Consider the following 23,732-nt stretch of genomic DNA (forward strand, 5'->3'; position numbering starts at 1 on the left):
CATTGCTATACCTGTACACAGTGATGATTTTAGTTATCATCGGTCATATGAAATCCAGTCTTGCAAGAGACCAAACATTTGTCACACAGGCCGTACACATAGTTAAAACAGAGTTTCCACAGATTTTGTTTTGATCTTTTAGATCTCAGTTGAATTTATTTGTAAGTAGGAGTAGTTGGTGTTGCTCTAAAAATCTTAATTTATTCAGCATTAAACAAAGCGAAGTTTTTTTAAGTCCTTTACAAAAACGAAAAACTGTTTACAGACAGTTAAAGCAGAAAATACAAGAGAAAAATCAAGGAAACAAAGAATGAACAAAACAACAACAATTAATATATGTAAAGACCAGTGGTTTAAATACCACCATCTACTAAGGCATCCTTTATACGGGTTTATAGTGGGTTTCTTAACTGTTAAGAAATCATTCATTAAGGCTTTATTGCTTAGTAATAAGCCATCAATAAAAACAAGTGTTTTTTTTTGCCAGCCATATTCACATTTACACCTTTGATAAATTCAATAGTTATAACTTATAAAGCCTTCATAAAGTATGTCTTATTAGTAATAATAAATAATAATTTGCATTGTCTAAAAATATTCAAAGTTTGGTAGACTGTATGGTCTTTGGCCGATAGATAATTGTAAATATCAAGAAATCAGTCTCAAGAACTCAGTTTCATTTCCAATCTAATCTCTGGTACTTCAGCAGTAGTTGCTGAAGCAAAGGGGATTGTCAGTTTCCCCACGGTGTTACGACCTCTTCCCTAACCTCTGCAGGCTGCTAACACCTTATTACGGACAATTTAGAGTCCAGGGAGGACTGCAGCCTCGTGGCTTTCAGCCTGTCAGTCAGTCCTCTGTGGGTTTCTCTCTGAGTAGGAGCCTTAAAGCCTTGAAGCAACCTCTGTGTCATGACAGAAGAATAATACAGATCAGTGCATCGCCCTGCTGTGGAAAGGTGTGTGTGTGTGTGTGTGTGTGTGTGTGTGTGTGTGTGTGTGTGTGTGTTGTGTGTGTGTGTGTGTGTGTGTCTGCTCCTCCTGTGAACCTGACAGAGGTGACGTCACTGAATCTGGAAGTGATTCGACCAGGCTCAGGCTATGATGCTATTGGCCACGATTCAGCAGAGGGTGTGTGTGTGTGTGTGTGTGTGTGTGTGTGTGGTGTGTGTGTGTGTTTGTGTGTGTGTGAGTGTGTGTGTGCTCTACCGATGTAAAGTCAACATGGCTGTAGCGCTCTGGAGCAGTCTCATGATGATGAGGTAATTTCCCCAGAGTTTAACCCTCAGGAACATAACAGACATCCGTCCATTTCCATCCCTCCGTCCTCCTGTGTACCCTTTCATCCTTTTTCATCTGATCTGATTCTTCCACCTTTTCCTTTCTACCTGTGCCAGTTGCTTACCTTGAGTTGTCCTTCATCACATACATATGGGACCCACCTTTCCTCTCCTTACAGTCATACCTTTTGTCCTCTCCTTCACTCCTGAGCTTCAAAAATCCTTTCATCCCATAGTTTTCTTCTTTTTTGTCTTTTCACCACCTCTTTGCTGCTTCAAACACACGACACACAAATTCTTCATAAATAAAGTCACATAAAACTTTCTAATATGTTACATCATATGTTATTTTAGCCTCAAGTAATTGACTCATTAAGTACAACAGAATGGTACTGAATTTCACTTTCTGTGTAGAAAACATATACTGTAGACACTGATGAGAATCAAAGACTAGTTTTAATCAAGATTTGTTTGTTTGTAAGTTTAAACTTAACAGAGTTATAATGCTAGTGTTTACGAAATGGAGAATTGTATATGGGTTCATTCTAATTAACCTCTAGTAACAACTAGACAATAATTGTGTATTTACACCCTGTAGCTAACTGCCAGATGTAACGTTAACTTTTAGATGGCTAACTTCACACAAAGCTAACGCTAGCTTGAAACTATGTGACCTGTTTGGAGCGAAGAGTAAAAGAGGAAGGTAAGCTTCAATGAAAACACTTAATGTTGTTTAATAAGAACAAACTGAAAAGATAATAGAAGATGTCTCACAAAAATAACACAATATCTCAAATTACAAAAAGCTACACTATGCTGGTAACATTGTGCTAATTGACCCAATAAATCCAACTAGGTTAGCGTAATCACATATTTCCCTGTTACTCTAAACTATGTTCATGGATTATTTACTACATTGCTAAAGACATGTTGTAGGTTTTAATATATGATTTTCGAGTTTAAATAAAGACATGATAAAAAACAGTGTAACGCGCACTAGTTAGCTAGGAACTAGCTAGTTAAGGACGCACAAATTGGTGCAGCCCAATCCTGATCTTTATTCTAACACTACCCCCACCCCCCCACCCCCCGCTGGTCCCACCGGAGCTCCATCAGCCTGAAATTATTACATTCCCTGAGGTGAGCCAAGCTGAGAGGATGAAGAGTACGAGACAGGCAGACAGGAAGTGCCATGGGAGAGCGAAGGTGGCTTTAGAAGCTGATACTCACAGGCAAGACTCATTTGTCACCCTTGTCTCAAAGCCATATGTGATTGCCAAAAGTGTGTGTGTGGCGGGGCAAGGATCACGAGAGTGTGATGCATGCTGATTTTGAGGGGGAATCTGAAAGAGGCTTTGAACCAGCATCACTCCTCTCCACCACATGTCTACCCAAGAGACCAACTCTTTTGTTTCTCTCTTACATTTTCTCCATCTCCTTCTGCCCTCTCTCTTTCTCTCTCTCTCTCGCTCTCTCTCGTTCTCTTTCTCTCTCTCTCTTTGACCACTAAATGTTCTCCCACTAGAGGCACATGGTGATTATGGTGGGTCCACATGAAGACATGTCAGTGACGTTATGAAGCACTGAGCAGTGTCTAACTTTTCAGTTCAACGCAGCTCTGTGGTCAGATGTTACCATAGCAGTTTTTGGGCTGTGTATGTGTGTGTGTGTGTGTGTGTGTGTGTGTGTGTGTGTGTGTGTGTGAGTGTGTGTGTGTGTGTGTGTGTGTGTGTGTGTGTGTGTGTGTGAGAGTGAGTGTGTGTGTGTGTGTGTGTGTGTGTGAGTGTGTGTGTGTGTGTGTGTGTGTGTGTGTGTTAGTGAGTGTGTGTGTGTGTGTGTGTGTGAGTGAGTGTGAGTGTGTGTATGTGTGTGAGAGTGAGTGTGAGTGTGAGTGAGTGTGAGTGTGTGTGTGTGTGAGTGAGTGTGTGTGAGTGTGTGTGTGTGTGTGTGTGTGTGTGAGTGAGTGTGTGTGAGTGTGTGTGTGTGTGTGTGAGTGAGTGTGAGTGTGAGTGTGTAAGTGTGTGTGCGTGCGTGTGTGTATGGCTTGGGAGCATGAAAAGGGGACAAAGTCATTTGTCACTTGCGGCTTCACATGTCTGGTATTGAAATTGATGACAAATCTATGAGGTGTGTGTCTGTGTGTGTGTTCATATTTGTGGGTGATGTCATGCATGAGAGCTTCTTTTTCTCACACTTTATGAAGCCAGCTATGCCCCTGCAGACTTTCACAGTTTGCTGACATTGCAGGCAAGGAGTGTGTGTTTGTGTATGCGTGTGTGTAGCGGGTGTGTTTTTATTGCTTTTATTGGACGTTTGCTGCAGACCACAGGGAAACATTGGCATTCAAACTCCATCATACACGCCTGCCATCCACCATTATGACGCCCACTGCCTCTGTGTGCCTGTGCACAATAACATGGGTGTCCATTTGTGTATGTTTTTCTCTTTTCAGTCTGAGAGGCTCAGACATTCTACCTAGCAGGCGTGTTAGAAAGTTTGAGATGTAAACTGGATGGACGGCGAGTTTAATCCGCCGTTAATCAGCTCCTCGGAAAACTCACTCAAGCATCAGACACTGCAGATTGCTCTGCCTCTCCCTGTAACTCCCACTCTGTGTTTTTCCCAGTCATCACTTTACTCTCCCCCTGAATCACTCCATTTCACCCCCACCTGCCTCCACGCTTCTTCCCCCAAACTTCCCTTGTTTCCCTCAGAGTGTGGTCGCCTCCTCACTCCCTCCCCTGCTTTTTCCTCTTCCTCTGTTGTGTGTGATGCTGAGAAGCCCTCAGGATTAAATCTAAGTCTTTTGTTTATCATCTCAGCTATTACTGCTAATGCTGGCTCTCTCTCTCTCTTGTAGCGTGTGTGCGTGTGTGTCCACGCATGCATGTGTGGGCAAGCTCTCAGATCAAACGCAGCGTAAGACGAGCCCATAAACAAGCCTTCAGGACCACTTAGGGTTTTCGGGGAGAGTCAGTGTTGGGGGGAGGTTAGGAGGGGGAGTTAGGTACAGAAATCAGCTGCTCTGTTTATGTACCTTTCAGTGGTGATTACCGGTCCAATCTGTCTGTTTAACAGAGGAAATATCATAGCCTGGCAGAGTGTGTGTGTACTTATGTGTGTGTTTGTGAGAGTGGGAGATGCATATGGTACAGTTGCAGTGCAGAGGGCTGGAGAGATGCCACAGAGTTGCGTGGAATTAAAGCGCTGGTGCAGCAGTAAGTGTTTATTTACTCATATGAACAACCCTGAGTCAGGAGAGCGAAAGCAGAGGAAGCAGAGGACCACCGCAGACCAGAGAGAGAGAGCGAGAGGACTGAGGATATGTGTCAGACGTACTGTATAGCCTTGGCACTGGCCTGTGTTTCCACACAGTGCAGTGAAGGCCGTGTACTGTGTGTGTCAGTGTGAGTGGGCAGACACACTGGCAGGTAGTACCCAGCATGTAGGAGGGAATTTATTTATGGTCAGTTCACAGAGTGGAATATTCACAGAGCTGAATAGGCTACATTATATACTCATAATATTATTTTCATTACATTACAGTGCAGTCAGTGCAAGATTGAGTCATGTTTATGTCATGTACTGTACAGAAAAGAGCAATTACATGAACACAGTTTTCACTCAAAGTGCCAAAGTTCAACAGGAAGCGTTTTCATCAGAGGGAAATGTGGAGAGTTCCCATCGGCGGCCACTAGATGGCGCCAAATATACACAAATCATCTCTCAGGAGAGGATAGAGTAAATGAGCCAATAAATGGTTTCAGTGGTCACTGTCAAACCAGCAATAACAGTCGTTAAAATCAAGCCAAGCGTGAGCGGTTTTTCTATGTTATGTAGCCGGAGTTTGAAGTAGATTCTCCAGCTTCTGTTTCGGATGTGATCTTAATCCCCTCCAGCCACCGGAAGCGCTAGATAAAGCCGAGGTAGCAAAGTGCGTCACATCGTGGAGCAGCTGAGGATAAACGGAGCTCGCTTTGCGCAGACACTGTCCACTTTTCTGTTTGCACAACAAACCCGAGCTGACGTCTCCGCGCCGCCATGGTGAAGATCGCTTTTAACTCGGCTCTGGCGCAGAAGGCGCTGGGCAAAGATGTGCCGGCCGCTGTGAAGGTGAGCTAGCGGGTTTCAGTGCGGTGTCTGAGCCCGGTGTGTGTTTTTTAGCCTCCCCTGTAGCAGGCCTGCACCGGCCGCAGACCGTTAGCTCTGAGCGTGGACTTTCTCCATGTACATTTGCATAGAGGCTTTATGCCTACTCATGTATATTGCAGATAGAATATTCAGTGGGTTGCAGTGTTTTTCACATAATGCACAGAGGATCATGTTACACCTGATGCAGCACACAAGTTGGACCGCCCATCTCCTGAACAGCTGTCCTGCAGAGGCCAAAGATTGAATGGGATTATAGGATTCCTGAGTCAAAGAGCTGTAGCTATAGGTTGATTGTTGACATTCAGTGCATGCAATATTATAATTATTAACTGTTGAATTGCTGACAGTATTGTGTGTGTGTGTGTGTGTGTGTGTGTGTGTGTAGGATCCTACAAGAGCTGTATAGATTGATTGTTGACATTCAGTGCATGCAATAGTATAATTATTAACTGTTGAATTGCTGAAAGTATTTTGTGCATCTGTGTGTCTGTGTGTGTGTCTGTGTGTGTGTCTGTGTGTGTCTGTGTGTGTGTGTGTGTGTGTGTGTGTGTGTGTGTGTGTAGGATCCTGAGCTGGCCTCTGCTCCAGCAGGCAACGAGGGCTCCACAGGTCGCTGTCTGCTCACCCTGCTGGGCATCGCCTTCATCCTCAGCGGGCTCATAGTGGGGGGAGCATGTCTCTATCGATATTTCACCCCAAAGGTTTGTTGTGTGTGTTAGCTTGTGTTTGTGCGTATTGTTTAGTATTGTATTATTATTACAGCTGATATTTGTCTTCCCATTATTATGAGGCTATGTTGAAGAAATGTAATAGTTGTGTCCCATCTGATACTTTGTCAAACAGCCACCTTCACATTTGCCACAAGGAATGTGATATGACTCAATATCCTGGTTACACAATTAGAAATCCTCTGTCCAGGCTGCACATTAGTTTAAATTTGCTATATTAACATTACAAAATACAGAATACACCAAGGTGGACAATCATGGGATGTATATACCAGATTGAACCATTTAATGAATTACAGCAGTTGAGTGTCCTAGTGGTTAAGATACACATCATGTACAGTAGCTGTAACACTATGGGTTCGATTCCAGCTGTGGACCTTTTTTGCATGTCATACCTCTTTCACTTGACCTGTGTTTTCTGTCTCTTTCTACACTGTCTAATAAAGACAGAATGCTGGAATACAATCTTTCAAAAATGTCACTATGACCAGAGACATGCAGGCGGAGAGAGGAGGGGAAATGTTATTTGAGTTTGAGCAGAATTATTAAGGCTGTACATGACTGCTAACAGGACGCTCTTGCTTTGGTAGGAAACAAAGATTGCTGACTCTTGCATCCTTCCGTCTTCATAGAAAGTGCAGACTATTTGAATTTTGCTGTGTTGTCAGTGGGAGGGTCTCGCATTCACTGTAGCTTCTCTGTGTGCCCATTGGGGTTTTTCCTCTTTGCAAATGAGTCAAAGCCTAAAACATCTTTATTAAAGTATTCATACAATGCATAAACACCTCTTAGCTCAAATGAAATTCAGCTCTGTTTAGGAGATTCATGTTATACACATATTCTGATATTAAATACTAAACATTCTTCTTCCTCTTGTTAAAGCAACAAGTTCTTATAAGAAGCAGTTTGGTTATTTACCTCATATCAGTTGTTTCCTCACATCTAAACTAACATTTTAGTAACACAAAGATTTTTATCTCATAAAACTATATATTAATTGCATGCTTGCAGAAATATACACAGTACACAAAAGATGACATTATAACACATTGCAACTAGATTCAATACTGAGTCTGTTTTCTGTCCTCTAGTGGGTGCAGCTTTAAGCTTCATTAGCACTGCTCCTTTAGTCCTGTCTATGTCGTGAGTCATGTTTGAGAGTCTTAAAGAACTCTACTGGCCCCCGCTGAAACCCATCACGTGCTTTGGCTCCCCCTGGCAGCCACAAGCCGCTGCAGAGATCCTGCTCCAGATTTATTTCTGTGAAAAAGCTGGTGCTGTTTGTAAAACCTGAGACAGTGACTGAGCAAACAGGTAGACGCACTGCAGAGAAACCACTGGCTGCGTAGATGTTGGCACTTGAGGTTGCAGAGTCAGAGACTTGACTTTAACTCTGTTTAACAATAACAAGGTACGTTGGTGGCAGATGTTTTTTTTCGCTCCCCCATGTACACATGACCACATGCAACCTCAAAGCGTGTGTCTATAGAAAGGGTTGGTGCTGATTTTCCGAAGGTTGAAACAAAAGTAACATAAAGTGAAGAACATAGGCGCATTAAAAGAAGTAAATAAACACATTTGATGACAAATTAAGGCTTTGAATTTGATCTGTCTTTATGTTTATCAAAGTGATGTAATTTGCTCTCACTCTGGCGCGTCTCCTTCAGAGGCTGTATCACGGAGCCATGCAGTTCAATGACGTGTCACCCGGAGCTGGAGGAGAGAGCCAGCCGTACTACCTGCCGCGGGTGGAGGAGGAGGTGGAAATCTCTGACAGCATGGCCGTCATCAGCGTCCCCCCTCCCCGCTTCAGACCTGGAGACCCTGCTTACATCCTCCATGACTTCAACAGGGTGAGCATAAGGAAAAGTCACACACTGAATACCTCACCCACAATGCTGTAGATACTCCTGTTAATTCCTGATTACTGTGCGTGTTTGTTAAGTAGAAGCTGACGGCGTATCTGGACCTGACTCTGAGAACCTGCTTTGTGATTCCTCTGAACACCTCGGTGGTCCTCCCCCCTCAGGACCTCATTGACCTCTTCTCACAGCTGATGGTGAGTAGTGATCCTCAGGGTGCTACCTGGATCTGAGGATGCAGCTGCCAATGTAAGAGACGTAGTTAGCTTGGGTGATATTAGAAGAACTATAGTCACACTGTACTCTCACTAATGCTAAGGACTACATATTACCTGGGGAAATCCAGGGATTTGTAATACTTCTAGAGATTGAATCCTGTGTAATTCCCTTTCATTGTCTTTAGATATGAAAAGGGTATCAGTAGAATATTGGAGACTAAAGCTGTGTCTCAGGTCCATACTACATATTACACATACAGTACAACATGTTATACTAACAGGAAATGATCAAATATGTGTGATGTAGGATGTGAATCAAACAGCCACTTTGGAAAGCTTTGTTATTCACCATCACCCACAATTTATTTGAGTTTTGAGTAAGTCTTCCGGTCCCTTTGTTTATTACATCGTTGGAGAATAATGTGTGCAACAGCAACCATATTTATACTGCGTACTGTATACTTTGAGTATATGTTATTTTGTCACCTCTCTAGTGTGAACACACGACATACTCACACCAGCTTAGAATCAGTATGTAGTAGGGAATTGGGACATGGCATTAAAGTCTACAGCCCTGCTAGCAGCTGCAGGCATAGTGGTACACAGAGCTAAAGTCAGCATGTTAACATGCCAATGTTTGCAGTAAACACAAGAACTTTATTAGACCATCGTGTTTTGGCTTGTGGCCTTCATCAGGGTCATCACAAAACATTTCACAAGTAAGTAAGTAAGTTTTGTTGCGACCCTGATGAAGGCTACAAGCCGAAACACGTCGGTCTAATAAAGTTCTTGTGTTTATTGCAAGTGTTGCTGCTTTTTCCGTTCTCCATGCACCTTGGAAGTTAGTGAAGTTGTGCCAGAAACCTTACTCTTTTTCTACTACATGCCAATGTTTAGCAGATGTAATGTTTACCCTGTTCACAATCAACATTAGGTTAGCGTGTTAGCATACTCACACTTTCTAATTAGCACTACACACAAACTGCAACTGACACTGTGATACGTTAGGTACATTGTTTGGTTATGAGCTAAATTTTGATGTGATGATGGTGCTAAGTATAATGTTAAGAGGTTGCTAAACAAGACAAACGAGAACCACATGATGGTGGAGTGACCAACACTAGCGTTTGGTTTTTTAGTTTTAATCAGAGTGGAAAATGTTTCATTAAATTTCAAAAACTTATTTTCACTGAGGTGTCCACAATGTCATGTTGTAAAACATTTGGCATTTGGTATACGGTGGTCCAATAATCAAATGTCAGTATGTAGTGTGAAAGCGTTTAACTGAATGCGGAAGTCTGGTTATGACTCATCCTTCCCACCCTCAGTTTTCATACTCTGCTGTTGTGTCCACTGAGCTGCTTTTCTGTTGAGGAACTTATTAAAGTAAACATGTATTATAATGTATTATAAGTCCTTCACGATCCGTCCTCTTTGTCCCAGTCCGGCTCTTACCGCAGCTACCTGGTGCACGAGGATCTGGTGGTGACAGAGCGCATTGATGACATCAAACCTCTGGGCTTCTACATCCGCCGGCTGTGTGATGGAAAGGAAACGTACAGAATGCAACGTCGTGCCAGTCTGCCAGGTATCGATGTAGCGCACGACCAAATCTCATGACATTTTGTCACGTTTGAAAAGGACCAGCATGTGCATCTGGTTTCACTTGTTAATGCCCCCCTCCACCATGATTTGAATTACAGCACATGAGATAGGCATGCAATGACAGTCTGTTGAGTAAGAGAGAGAGTATTACAATCATACTGGCACTACGAATATGACTAACGAGGACAGGCTCTCGGTTTGGTTAATACACACGTTTTACCATATTACCAATACTGAATTTCTTCTCTTGATAATTAAAACACAAACACATACCTCCTTCCTAGCAAAAATAAACATAAAGTTCAGTTCAACTTGAAAAGGTGTTGAAAATGTCTCAAACATGTCAACTAATGTTTGTGTATCTCTGCGTCTGTCAGGTGGAGGCATCCACAAGCGCTCTGCGGACGAGTGTTTCACCATCCGCCACTTTGAGAACAAGTTTGTGACTGAGACCCGGATCTGCAAGGCTTGATGGGAAAGCACGAGCGTAGGTCTGAGAGAGAGAGAGAGAGAGAGAGAGAGAGTAATGGAGGGAGCCAGAGTGAGAGAGAATGACAGAGTTGATGGGAGTGGGCGCTGGAGGGAACAGCTTTCAGCAGAAAGTTACTTTTGTATAAAACTTTAACCCCAATTTTTGCCTCCCTTGCTTTAACCCCAGTGATAAGTGAATTTAAGTTCCAGCGTTATAGCCTAGCCCCCTCCCCTGCTGTATTCCCCTGAACCTGTATAAGTAGCTCATAGCTCCCTTGCTCAAGTAAACACTAGCTAGTCTTGTACTGATAACCAGCGTCAACCTGCTAACTAAGGGTATAATTAAGTTTCATTTGTTCTGTTGGTTTTTGTTCTGTTGCTCCCTGCAGACTAATCTTATCGTTGTTACTGTGTTACAACATCTGGTCTCCTCCAGATGAGAGTTGCTAGTCATTTTACTGAATATCCTTGTGATACTGAGAAGTTATTCATATCAGACCTGTCTGTGTGTCAGCCTACTGTTCCCACTCTTAATGGGGTCTATAGAGCAGCCTTGATGTTACAGTGTTTTATAGCACTAGTCACCCTGGAGAGTTGTGGTACTGTACAGTTACAGTGCACCTGTAACATGTTGGTCGTTGTTTTGTTTTTTTGTTTTTTTAATGGATGGTACCAGAGACGCACAAGCCCAGTCTCTCAGTCACCACTCTGTAGATATTTCCCAGAGTGCCCCGCTGCTCCCAGAGGCCTCTGCTGTCCTGGTGTGTGATGATTCCATGTAAACCTGATGGTGAACAGCCCAGCACCCTATACAACCAGTGTATGTGTTTGTGTTGAAACCTCATTTGTGATAATAAACTTGAAGGATGGTTGATGAGCTGAAGGAATGTATGAGCTAAAGGGAAATTTCACCAAATTTGACTCTTGTTTTTGAATTCTTATTTATAAATTTGTAGTCCCATCACATGGAATTACCTTTACTGAGACCATAAGAAATAAGTTCCTGTAAGTTCTTTTTGAACAACACCGTATATTAAAATTGTGACGGGAACAAAGTATCTGCATAATTCTTTTATTTGATTTTAAAAGTCAGATGAAAAAAATGGCCTTTTGCTAAATAGTCATTTTCAAAAGTTTCCCACGCAATGTCTGCACAGAGAGACAATCAGACAGGAAGTGTGCTTGTACAAATGTGTTTCTGTCTCAGCTTTTTAACTGAATATCAGAAGATTAGATAAAAAAAAATGTTGTGTGCAGCTACTGAACTGAACTTAACTTTGTTGTTGAATAAAGTTGCATTTCTTTACCTACTGAATATCTTGACAGTTTGCTTTTTATTAAAACACCAACAAAAGCAGCACTTTAGAAGGCCAGACGTCACCCTTTTATCAAACTGCAAGCTGCTAGCCTATCATAAAACTGGATCTAGACCTCAAATGTAGCAGACTAGGGGACTTTTCCTGTATGTGGTATTTCCCCATGCTCATTAGAGATGTTGGCACTTGTTGCATGTCCATGCTTCATAACAGGAACTGCTCATTCTTCACCAGGGCAGTGCAAATTTAGAACAGACACATTTTTATTAAAAAATAAATAAATACAAAAAAATCACCCTCTGTTGAAACATATTTTTTACATACTGGTTTGCATGTAAATTATATTTCTGTAGTTTTTAGGAATGCATAAAAATTATGTGTGGGTTTAGTGGTTGAGATAAAATAGTCCCTCCTTCAACAAGAGATTAGACTGTAGTCTACTCATCCGCTGCCTGCTCTCCTCCAGTTATGCAAGACAGACGCCTGCTGAAAATCATGCTCTCTGGTATCTCTGGCTTGCTCAGTCGCCTCCAGAATTCATCAGTTGTGAAATAGTACATGAGCGGATCCAGGCTGCAGTTCAGACTGGCCAGACAGAGCGTGACGGGGTGGCATCGCAGAATCAGGTCCCTGAATGAACAGCTGCTCACAGCGTTGGCTTTGACCAAGAAGTCCAGGGGCATGGTGATGTGGTAAGGAGCAAAGCACAGTAAGAAGACCACGGCGCAGCTTAGCACCATCCGGAACGCCCTCCGCTTCTCCCCTCGGTCATGAATTGCCCCCGCTGTCGGGTCCCGAAGGCTCCCAGCAGTTAGACAGGAGCAGGCCAACACCAGGATGAGGGGGATGATGAAGCCCACCAGCTCCGCTATGATGAGGAGGGCCCAGGCCCCTGGAGTACTGATATTCCTCATGGGCAGCTCTGAGAAACACACATGTTCACCATTGTTTTGTTCAGATTTGGGGTTCCTCAGCAGAGGGAACGGCAGACAGGCCAGGCAGACCAGCATCCAGCCACCGGCACAGATAAGCATGTCCCCTTTTCGCTTGGACGAGTTGTACCTCAGCGGACGCATGATGAGCTCACAGCGACGCACGCTGACACACACCAGGAAGAAGATGGATGCGTACATGTTGACATACTTGAGATAGAAGCAGATCATGCACAGAGGATGACCAAAGGGCCAGGTGTTGTTCAGGTAATAGTAGATCCGCAGGGGCAGAGAGAGCACCTGAGGAGAGCAGAGAGTGTCAGCATGGCTATAGAAGAAGAAAAGCCTGTTATCTTTAGATCATCTGCTCCTACTGTGTAATTCAGCCCGTCTGCTTTTCCTGAAACATTTAGTCAATCTGGCAGCAACAAAAAAGATTAATCAACAATTTTGATAATCAATTAATTGTGTAAAGGAATAGTTCACGTTGTTTAAAGTCTGCTTTAGTCAAATCATGTGGTCGATGACCTGAGTAGCTAATATCAGCTTTGATTGAACTTTGTGAAGCATTTTTGCTTAGTGCGTAATTTTGTTTTTGTTTTGTTTCATTGTTAGATAACCCTGTCACCCACAACGCCCCCAAACTTGTCCGACATTTTCCATTACATAGGTGAAATGATAACATTTTATTTTGATCCCTCTATTTGTCATTTATAATCAGAATATGCACAATCAATAAATGGTTTATAACACACTATAACACACTTAGCATCTGTTGTAAGGTTGTAGAAAGACATTTTGAAGTGTTTATTAATGTATTTCTTAACACCTACAAAGCATCCTGGCCAGTGTATAAATAAGTACACAGTTGTCATCTATTACAATATTTTATATTAATGTGAAAGATGACTCCTTTGTTTATTATAGCTATTAATTATATGTATTAGTGAAGTCTGCATATTCATGTTTTTCAATCAATAAAAACTCCAGGCCACCACCAACTCCAACTTTGTTTACTAGCTGATAGATGTTTTATTACATAATGTAAACATGTGTTCATGTGTTTGTTTATATATCATTAAATTATATTCTGTTTAATCAGTCATTCATTAACTACTTATACAACAGTTATGGACGCTTCATTGGGGAATTGAAATCTCCATATATCTTTAAAACAACGGTGTAGCGTGTTTATGTTCATTAATGCTTATTACGTAGCTGTGTCACCAGTTAAAGGGTTATTTGGAAAATATAAATTATAGATTAATCAGTAATAAAATCACCATGACTTGTTTCTAGCTGAATTAGGGTAGATGAGATGAGACAAACAGACAGAGACAGATATAACTACAGTTTTTTGCAAAGGTTTGGGCGGACCTCAGATGTTTTGTGCTGAGGTCTAAGGTAAGATTTCCATCCAGTGACTCCTCCATGTAGACCCTGTCTGTGCGTCATTGCTGCGGTTAAACCTTCCTGCAGCTCTTCTGCAGCTCATGTGGGGGGGTTTTGCTTTGCCTTCCTACCCAGCAGATGTGCAGTTTTCTTGATCTTCATGATCTTGTCTCAACTTCAATAGTTCCCCTTAACTGGTATTTTTTAGTGACATTTTGTACAGTGGATATTAAAAGCTGGAACCGCATCTTTTTCTAGCCTGTGACTATAGCTTCGTTATCAGATCTTCAGTCAGTGGTCTAGTTGGTTAGTGGTAGCTGACCACAAGATTTGAGTCAGATAATGTAATGACAATGACATAATGACAATTATTGACTGATAAGTCCTAATGAGCTAATTAAATTCCCAATCTTTTGGAGCACAAACGTTTTCATGTCACAGTTTTTTTTTCAGCTGATGAAATATAACGTGACAGTTGCATTAACATGCTGCAGGGTTTGTATTTACTCCTTATCACTTCAAACCTTTGCACACAACTGTATGTGAGTAATTATATGAATAAAAAAAAAATGTAATGAAACTATAAAATCTGAATTAGAAAAGACACGGAGGGAGTTTTACCTGCAGCAGGTCGGCCACAGCCAGGTTCATCATGAACACCACCGCCTTCTTGGTTTCTCTGACATAGACCCTGAACACCCAGAGCGCCAGTACATTACCCAGCAGGCCAGGTGCTAAGATCACGCTGTACACCACTGCATACACATGGTGCTGGTACGTTCGCAGATCTTCACTGTTTCTACAGCTTTGGTTCGCAGAGTTCATCTTAAGCCAAGAGCTGTCTACTCTTAAGTGTTAAGACAAGCTGCCTTGTGAATAAACAGGAAGCTTGTATCAGGGAAGCTGCTTATCGTCTGGTGATGGGTTTGTTTGAGAATCCATGCTGTCCATTATGCTGAGGAGGAGTTCAGGCTGTGACCTGTGCCACTACAGTCCTGCTCTCTGCAGCATCCCAGAGAGAGAAGTAATGACTTTTAGCGAAGCTGAAGTTGTGTCAAGTGCTGAGAAACTGTTTCAGGTCACGATCAATCCCAAGAATACGGCATCCTGGTAGAGGAGAGAAAAGTTGGTCAAATTAAGAACATTTCTAGTAGGATGTGTAAAATTATGTCCAAAAGCCATAAAGCAGGAAACAAAAAGAGCCTGTCTGTCTCTCTGAGTGTTGGTTTCATTTCACCAAGTGCATGCTGGGATAGAAAACAGTGTGATAATTGTGTCACAGTAAATCAATTTTTGATGGCAGCACGTTTTGCATGTCACACGGCTATCAAGTACTGAGGAAGAGCATTTATAAATAGGACGTGCACACACACACACACACACAAACACACACACACACACACACACACACATGCAAACACACTGACACCTTTCAGCTTCTGACCTACTACTTTCCATGGGCACAGCTTGTTGCACAGGTCTTTAGCACTGCATATCATCAAAAATCCATTTGTGTAAGATAGCAGCTCCCTGCAGTGGCATTTACAGTAAATATGCAAACCCACAGAGAAGTTGATGCTTCGGTCTCCCACGTACTGTTCATTGTGCAGCATCTCCACCTGTAGGGTGGCCTACAATAAGCCAGTGTGAAACGCCTTGGAGCGAGGCATCAGTGAAACTTGCGTGGTTTACAAGTCAGACAGGGTGTAGGGTTAACAGGTCAGACCAAAAGTAACCTGCCTTCTCTAAGTCTGCTTAGATATGAGGAACAACAACTTTTGTGGTTAACTGACACATGCGTTCTTGACACATCGAACGGCACATAGCGAAACTAATTTAAGAACATATAGATTTTTTAGGTAAGTGTAAGCTCTGATCAGCTCGACTTCAAATGGAAATGCACAGTGATGTCGAGAAATGAACTTCCAGCTTGTAGGTGTGATACACCCACCACAGCTGTGTAGCAGATGTATGCTGGTTTACTTTATTTTTGCTACAACCCATATGAAGAATACACAATGTGAGCTATGAATACTGATCCTACTTTTGATACTTTGAGTATCTAATCTGATTTTGTCTAAACAGATCTTAACTGATTATGGAGCAGAACAAAGAGAGGCACATGTTTTCATCGTTCTGATCTCCACACATACAGTATTTTACAGATAAGACTTGATCATTTGAATTGATGATTTCATTTATCATGTTGAGGTTGGCCCCTCTCCAAAGTGTGACATGATGAATTTGAGGGGGAGTGAGAAGATTAATAGGGTAAGGAAGAAGAAAAAAATGTAGTTTGTGGAACAAAGATTTCCATTCATTTTACTGACTTTTCTCTAATTTTTCCATTTTTTAGTGAACAGTAAGATAAATGGAGGCAAATGAGATGTTTCAGTTTGAATTCACTCTATGGTGAGACCACTAGCACATATAGACATATGACATATGACCAGGGACCTCAGCTGTATTCCCACAGGATTTTTGTAACAGGTCACAGGCTAAAAAGGTTGGTAACCACTGGTTTTGCCTTTAACTGTGTATTTTATTAAATAAGTTTAACATATATTTCTTGTGAAATCTTCATCAGAAAAGTTATTTTATTATGGTGATAAAAAGTACAATATTTTGTAAATGTGGAAAGTACAAAAATGTACCTAAGCACCATAAATTTTCCACCACTTTCCCAGCAAGGTCACTAACAAGCAGGGGAATTTTGGATAAGTGAAGAGGGGATTTGGATGCAGTACAACTCTGCTTTAAAATATATAAACTCTTCCTCAGCTCTCTGGCCTCTGCCTCTGCTCTGCTCTGCTTTTTATTCCACTTCACAGAGACAGCTCCCAGTGGACAGCCGGTCTTCCTTTTAGCTTCATTCACCTCTGACCTAACTGCGTTTTTTCTGGTGTGATTCTCTTCTCTTTGGAAACGCATGTACAGTCAGAGGCTCATGTATGATCTTAGTGAGGACCAATCAGTGTTGGACTCTCATTTCCTCCTTGTGGCTTGTCACAGCGGACTTATATGAACAATGTCAACCTATTGAGACCAGCCCATCTGTGATGTCCAATCACCATCGTACTGTGACAGAAGCCATGTCATATGTCTTGTTGATATTTGGTTTATGAAGACTTAGAGGTATATGAAATCTCTGTTTCAGAAAACAGCTGTTCCCCTACCTTAGGGTCCTCAGATCTTGTCATTGGAAACACATTATATGATCCACCATGATTCATCTCTCTGTGGGTTGTTGGCGCGTTACAGCTTTTCCATCTGGCCTCGTGTGTCAGCTCCCAAAATGTTGAAGGTGGGCACCCAGGTTCCTCCACGTGTGCTGCTCCAACACACAAAACATGCCATGATCCCCCCCCGCTCCCAGATACTGTGCCCTTACATTAACACATAAAGGGAACACACAGACACCATGACACTGGCCTACAAACACACACAAACACACACACACACAGACACACACACACACACACACACACACTACATTACAGACATTCCACACACTGGAGAAACATACGATCCCCCATGAGGCATGACTTCACACTGAAAGCATCCAGCGCCTCCACACAAAAGCTCACACTCACTGTTTGTTTGTTTAAAAAGAATTCATGAGATTGACATTGTCTCACCTCTGTCTTCAAACTCGAAGCTGCATCGCATTAAAAAGCAGAAGGGTGAAGCATCAGCCAACACACATGCCATCCCCCTCCCTCTTCCCCCTCTAACACTGTTCAGTTTCTCTGTCCCGCTCTCTCTCTTTCCCACTTTATCTGTTGCTCTCCCTCGTAAACAGTTTCTTCTGTCTTCTTCTGCAACACTGTTGTTTCCTGTTTTTATTTCTCACTGTGTTCTCTCTATGTCTCCGTCTGTCTTGCTTTCTCTCTGTGTCTTCTCTACTGAGAGTTTTAGCGCACATAGGGCTTCCTGTGAGAGTAGGGGTGTGGTTTACAAGAATATTTGACACCATAACTTCTGCTATTATGCTCATCGTCACTACTTTCCTTGTGGACCGTGATTATCTGCCAAGTGTGTCCTTTTCAGGCAAATCAAAACATTACAACCTATCGGGTATCAGTGCTAGAATCAGAACTAAAAGTAGAAACAGAAAAAGGTTTTTCTTGCGTATTTGAAACTGCTTTTGGTTTCTTGTTCTCACATATTTCAAAACATGATATTTTCAGTGCCAGATAAAAAATTTGATGCAATGCTGGTGTGTGAGTGTGACAGCAAAAAAAGATAAGAAGTGGGCACATTTTTGGAGGGGTGAATCAGACACCTGGCAGTATCTCTAAAGGTGGGCTGTGTGGGGGTGGGGGGCAGCCTCAAAGTTGGCTCATACTCTGGTTTTGCAGATGCAAGAGGAGGTGAGGGGGTGTGGGTGGTGGGGCAAGTGAGGGGGGGGGTTAAAAGCCGACCTCAGATCCCGGCAGTTACTGGTTTTTCAGAGCCGCGCCAACTGAAGCCAACTGTCTTCACCACTTTGCATTGCAAAGGGAAGTACAGCAAAAATGAACTGGCACCTGTTTTCATTTGCTACCAACCAGAGGAAACCTCATCATGAACCAACCTGAGATGAACAAAACAGACAAAACATCACAGCACCTGATGAAACAGAAAGAACAGACTAGCTTTTATTTACAGTAGAGTGGCTTGCATTCATCTACAGCTTAGGCAGTTACAACATAGCTTATCTAAAGTTTGAGACTGTGGTTTTACAACAAGAGCAGACTTTCGATATCAAGCAACTATTACAATATTCGTACAGATTTTGTGCACAGGCTCATGCAACATATACATCATTCCATTTGCTGATTTTACATCTGTGGTCTAAAGCAATGTCCTCTGGGAGGCTCTTCATATTGACATCAAAGTTAACGTGAAATCCTGCAAATTGTAAGGCCTGTTTTCAAGTTCAACACAATGCATCATGGAGGCCTGGCTGTTTGTCATCCTCTTTCACACTTGCTGGTGAATAATGCTATTCCCTGTCTGAGCAGTTACTCTCCATGCTCAACAGTCTGTGAGGTGGTAGGTGCTGGGTCGGGGAGCTGATCGGGGAGGAGAGTAGCGAGGAGGAGAAGGAGGAGGTGCGCCTGGTGAGGTGCAACCTGAACTCAGCTGTTAGAAAATAATAGAGCAGGGGGTTGAGGCAGCAGCTCAGGCTCGCCAGGCACAGAGACACCGGGTGGAACTGACTCACAGCCTTCCTGGTAGGACAGTGGGTCACTATGTCCTGCGACACCATCAGGTAGAACAAGAAGTTGAGGTGGTAGGGGGCAAAGCAGAGCCAGAAGAGGGCCAAGCAGCTCAGCACCATCCGCAGGGCGCGCCGCTTCTCACTCTTTGTCTGCTTTTCGTTAAGTTTATCCGTCTGACAGTTGGAGGAGACTGACTGGAGTCGGTTGCGTGCTGAGGAGTTGAGTCGAGTGTTCGGGTTTTGCTGATCCTCGGTCTGTTTTTGGTTGAGGGACCGAGCGATGCGGATAGAGCTGTAACTGATGCAGGCCAAAGGAATGACGAAACCAAACATCTCAGCTGAGGCCATCATGGTGACTGCCAGAGAGAGAGACAGACGCCGAGTGGGCAGATCTTTAAAACAGCTCGTACTCGAATTTGGTGCATAAAGCTTGGCATCGGTTTCACTACCGCTGGACCGCATCAGAATGAATGGCGAGCAGGCCAGACCGACCACCACCCATACTACAACACTGATCAACAGGTCATAGCGCCGCCTCCACCGACGAGCAGCAAACGGGTCGAGCAGAAAGACGCACCTCTGCACGCTGATACACATCTGGAAAACACAGGAACCAGACAAAACAGTGGCATGAAAATCACTTGACCAGATGGCACAGTCAGTAAAACTGTTCCGAGAACTGAGAAGAAGGGAGTCGCTGGCTTATATGCAAATGACTTACTATTATCATGTGCTGACATTTCAAAGAGGAATTACAAAGCTGTCATTTTATCAAGTATCATCTGGATATCACCAGGATTAACTTGACTAAACCGCCTGCTTACCAGGAACACTATGGCAGCGTACATGTTGAGGAATTTGAGGTAGAAGCAGAACAAGCAGACGCCTCGTCCAAAAGGCCAGGTGTGTGTGAAGTAATAATAGATCCTGAGGGGCAGAGAGAGGATGTGGGCCAGGTCAGCTACTGCCAGGTTTATCATGAAGATCACTGCCTTGGTCTTCTTACTGTGGAGCAACATGCAGAGGAGTTAGCCATGTCCAGAATGTACTTGGCATTTTATATGTGCATGTGTGTATTTACCTAATGTGTCTGCAGAGGACATAGAGAGCAGTGGTGTTGAGCAGCAGGCCAGGGATGAAGAGCAGCAGGTAGAAGTACGTGTACATCTTGTCCATGCGCTGTTCCCAGGCCGTATTGTTGTAGTCACATTGTGAGGAGAAGTTGACCAGGGATTCCTCCGCCAACCCAGGCATTTTCGCGGTCATTCCCTCGCTCACACAGACACTGGAGGCATAATCAGCAAACCTTACCTGTTGTCAGTCCTTCATCTTTTCACTCCCATAACACTGCAATGGAAAAAGGACAGTTGGCATGTAATGTAAAAACATCATAGTATATGTAGAGCACTGATCCCTTATTGGTTTCACTTTATAATGAGGCACCATTTACAAATGTGTCATAGGTTGTAACTAATGGCTTTAAAAAAGTTATTTAACCGTTCTCTAATGCTTTATAAAACAGCTAAAAGTCATTCACTCATAATAATGTTTGGGTTGCCAGGTTGTGACAAATCCCATCGGCTGTTTGTTATGCTCCTCCAGTGTAAGTAAGCAAATCTGTATGTAACAACTTGTATATCACTTTTAGCTCTTTAATTCATTAGGAAAAGGGTTAAATCAGATCAACACACAAAATCACTTCAACGTTATGACACTTACAAGTACAGATTCTGTGGACTGTTGTAAAAACCCCTTTATTAATGACCTTTATACATTTATAGTTCTATTATATCTCTATCTATATATTTTTATTAAGTGAGGAATTTCGACAAAAAAACTTTAAATATGAAAATAGTCTTAAGAGTCTTAAGTCTAAAGAGCAAACTGAAAAGAAAAGACAAGAAGCTGATGACAGTGAGACCCTATGACGCTTTACTCAAGTTCTATAGTTAATATAGTAATAGTAATAGTAATAAGTTCATTTTAAAAATATTTATATTTACATGCAAAACATATGATTAGCTAGTAAGATAAGATGCACTGCTATTGATTTATTTGGTTCCTCCTCAACCAGTTATAACATTAAAATGCTCCTTACATGTTAATGCATCAGTAATAAAAATCAATATATTATATATTACATACTTTTACTTCTGATAGTTTCAGTACTTTTGCCATTACTTTTACTTAAGTAAAATTTTCGTTTTCAATAATTTGTATATATTTTTCAGATTTTTTATTTTTTTTTGCCACAGACTAATTTTCTTGCAAGTATCATCTGCACAGATTTGAGTTTTTCCAGGTAACACGTTCGCACCACTTTATATGTGCGGGATATTTACTAATGAAAATAATCGTAAAAAGTATAATAAATCAGAGTCTCTTCAGAGTATACTCTGTCTGGCCAGAGACTGCAACAGGAAATGAGGAGAGGAGAGACAGTTTATAGCTGAAGCATCGCCCTTCCTTCTTCCATCAAGATGTCACCACACCCTTCCTCCGTCACCCCAGAGAGGGAAGAGAAACAGTAACTGTTTTTTGCTGTTTTACTGTAGTTTTGACTGGTTTTTGACTCTTGCTGCTATCAGGCGTTGAGGCTATCAGTCTGCTAATGGACGCACATACTTCACCTGTGCATTTAAGTTGAGAGTTGTGTGAGAAAACTTGAATTTGAGGAAGTAACTGTCTGGTAGGGCAGGTTTTGTAAGAACTAATGAAGCTAAACCTGCAACCTGCATTTTCTCAACACTGTTGCGAAAGCATTTATCAGTGTGAAAAAACATTTAAAAAGAGTCTCAAACCATGTAGAAAAATTCAATCAAAGCAGCTCAAATATTGCTGTAATTCAATGGAATAATGATTTTCATGAGAGACAAACATTCCAAAACTTACTTTACATTTTATTGCTAATTTGACCTTAACAATAGCTTTAAAATGAAACATATGATATATACATACTAACAGATGTAGATATTTTATAGCATTTATTGTAATATTTAAATATTACATTGGATGCAAAGTGACAGAGGCTTTAATAACAAATCTCCTGTTATCAGCAAAATGTGAAACGTGTCACATTTTCAAAGCACGGCAGCGTGACTGCCTCACAGACGTTATTTCTCTGAACAAAAACCATATGTCATTACCTTGTATTCTTCTCTCTACATCACCAGCATGGATAGAGGGGAGAGGTCAGACCCAGCAGGGAACACCAGAGACCACATATTTCACAGTCCTTTGTAAACAGCAGACTGACGAACAAACACTCTCTCCTCTTCGAGCTGTGCAGTGGCAAACAGGGTCAACAGCAGACCTTCCTGGTGCACCTTGCAGACGACAAAAAACAAAACAAAAAAAAAACCTGTCAGTGTGTGCATGTGATCAAGTCTGCATTAAGCCCGCCAATAATGTGGTTTCTATTTTAATGTGTAGTTGCGTCAGATGGTGGCGTGTTGTGTCGCTGTTCTCAGGCTTGACTGAATGTTGATGCCTAGGGTTCGGTGATGAGGGGAAGGGGAAGCTCTGCCCTCACGCATGTGCGTATTTTCTACCATCTGCTGCGTCACAGATAGGCCCTTGCAACGCACGAGCAAAACTTAAGATACAGTACTGGGCATGCAGAGAGGTTCAAGGTGTAGTTAAGAAAACAGAATGACAACACTTACCAGTACAAACATTAATCTAACAGGAGACAGACAGGAAGGCAGATATTCTCTTACTTCTGAAATTTCGAAGATTTCCTAAGCATGTGACATGGCAGAATCTGAGGCACCCACTGTGTCGTTTCAATTTGCAATCTGCTGTGTTTGGCATTGTAAAAAAAAAAAAAAGTGCAAGTTTTTATCTGCTTCCTCTATCAGATGCTATACTTCCCTTTTCTTTCTTTTTTTTAAAGCTGCTGTTACGGTAGATTTGTGTGTAGACATTTAAATTTTTTATTTGTGCTTCAGTCCTCTGAAATGTTAAAAGGGTTGGATTTTATTTTTCCCGTGGCTACTGATATTGAGGGAAGGCCATTCAAACTTTTATAGTATGGTCATGGTTTCAGGTGTATGGTGTCTAGATCAAAAAAAAAACAAAACAACACACACACACAAACACACACACACACACTCAGCAGCAGCAGCAGTAGCAGTTTTATCCATCCGGTTAGTTTCACAGTATCTAATAGATTCACACCTTGATAAAAATGACACATTCCCCAACTGTTCCCGTCACCTGCATGACCTATATGAAACTTGCAGGCTTCCTGTGCTGTAATAAGTTTCATCTCAACACATTTCAATATGAAGATAAAGGTCAGTCACATGTTGAACATAAAGAAACACATAATAATGAAAAATCAGTGGCGTTTAGTGTAGTATTTTTAAACAAAAAAAAATGTCTTTGTTCCAACTTATGGCCACTAGAGGTCAGAGCAAGCCAATACTCCCAGCTACAGCATGCAGCTCTTTCCTCTGCAAACAGATTGCTCTTATAAGGAGACATTTGAAGGGTGAGCTGTTAAGTGTCTTCTGTTGCAAAATTTCGGCCACATTCTTGAAACGAACCACTCAAGGGGTAAAGGCAAG

General features: G+C 42.1%; 3 protein-coding genes across 6 annotated transcripts; 1 reads left to right on the top strand and 2 right to left on the bottom strand.

Annotated features, from left to right (window-relative positions):
* Window positions 1-5,021: 5,021 nt before the first annotated feature.
* Window positions 5,022-11,630, top strand: LOC130173535 (integral membrane protein 2A-like). Its single transcript, XM_056382903.1, has 6 exons — window positions 5,022-5,392; window positions 5,995-6,132; window positions 7,827-8,012; window positions 8,108-8,218; window positions 9,683-9,827; window positions 10,222-11,630. The coding sequence occupies exons 1-6, from the start codon at window positions 5,321-5,323 to the stop codon at window positions 10,314-10,316; spliced, it is 747 nt and encodes a 248-aa protein (XP_056238878.1). The 5' UTR covers window positions 5,022-5,320; the 3' UTR covers window positions 10,317-11,630.
* gpr174 (G protein-coupled receptor 174) lies at window positions 11,231-17,879 on the bottom strand. Of its 3 annotated transcripts, none has more exons than XM_056382900.1 (4): window positions 17,594-17,879; window positions 17,132-17,286; window positions 14,577-15,062; window positions 11,231-12,863 (listed from the first exon to the last, which is right to left on the bottom strand). In XM_056382900.1, the coding sequence occupies exons 3-4, from the start codon at window positions 14,778-14,780 to the stop codon at window positions 12,069-12,071; spliced, it is 999 nt and encodes a 332-aa protein (XP_056238875.1). In that variant the 5' UTR covers window positions 14,781-15,062; window positions 17,132-17,286; window positions 17,594-17,879; the 3' UTR covers window positions 11,231-12,068. The 3 variants fall into 3 exon arrangements, with proteins under 3 accessions (XP_056238875.1, XP_056238876.1, XP_056238877.1); XM_056382901.1 differs by having other exon boundaries at window positions 17,132-17,387; XM_056382902.1 differs by lacking the exon at window positions 17,132-17,286.
* Window positions 17,880-18,567: 688 nt separating this feature from the next.
* On the bottom strand, window positions 18,568-23,218 carry p2ry10 (P2Y receptor family member 10). Of its 2 annotated transcripts, XM_056383491.1 has the most exons (5): window positions 22,827-23,218; window positions 22,308-22,487; window positions 20,243-20,508; window positions 19,986-20,166; window positions 18,568-19,758 (listed from the first exon to the last, which is right to left on the bottom strand). In XM_056383491.1, exons 3-5 carry the CDS (start codon window positions 20,425-20,427, stop codon window positions 18,943-18,945), a joined length of 1,182 nt encoding a protein of 393 aa, XP_056239466.1. In that variant the 5' UTR covers window positions 20,428-20,508; window positions 22,308-22,487; window positions 22,827-23,218; the 3' UTR covers window positions 18,568-18,942. The 2 variants fall into 2 exon arrangements, with proteins under 2 accessions (XP_056239466.1, XP_056239465.1); XM_056383490.1 differs by having other exon boundaries at window positions 22,308-23,218.
* Between the last annotated feature and the right edge of the window lie 514 nt (window positions 23,219-23,732).

Source organism: Seriola aureovittata, chromosome 8 (assembly GCF_021018895.1).
Source record: "Seriola aureovittata isolate HTS-2021-v1 ecotype China chromosome 8, ASM2101889v1, whole genome shotgun sequence".
NCBI lineage: Eukaryota > Metazoa > Chordata > Actinopteri > Carangiformes > Carangidae > Seriola > Seriola aureovittata.

Coding starts and splice junctions, on each gene's coding strand:
- p2ry10 (XM_056383491.1), bottom strand. CDS start 20,427: ATGACCGCGAAAATGCCTGGGTTGGCGGAGGAATCCCTGGTCAACTTC. Junction 20,167..20,242: donor GTCCTCTGCAGACACATTAG/GTAAATACACAC, acceptor GTTGCTCCACAG/TAAGAAGACCAAGGCAGTGA. Junction 19,759..19,985: donor ACGCTGCCATAGTGTTCCTG/GTAAGCAGGCGG, acceptor TGTGTTTTCCAG/ATGTGTATCAGCGTGCAGAG.
- LOC130173535 (XM_056382903.1), top strand. CDS start 5,321: ATGGTGAAGATCGCTTTTAACTCGGCTCTGGCGCAGAAGGCGCTGGGC. Junction 5,393..5,994: donor ATGTGCCGGCCGCTGTGAAG/GTGAGCTAGCGG, acceptor GTGTGTGTGTAG/GATCCTGAGCTGGCCTCTGC. Junction 8,219..9,682: donor ACCTCTTCTCACAGCTGATG/GTGAGTAGTGAT, acceptor TCTTTGTCCCAG/TCCGGCTCTTACCGCAGCTA.
- gpr174 (XM_056382902.1), bottom strand. CDS start 14,780: ATGAACTCTGCGAACCAAAGCTGTAGAAACAGTGAAGATCTGCGAACG. Junction 12,864..14,576: donor CTGTGGCCGACCTGCTGCAG/GTAAAACTCCCT, acceptor TGCTCTCCTCAG/GTGCTCTCTCTGCCCCTGCG.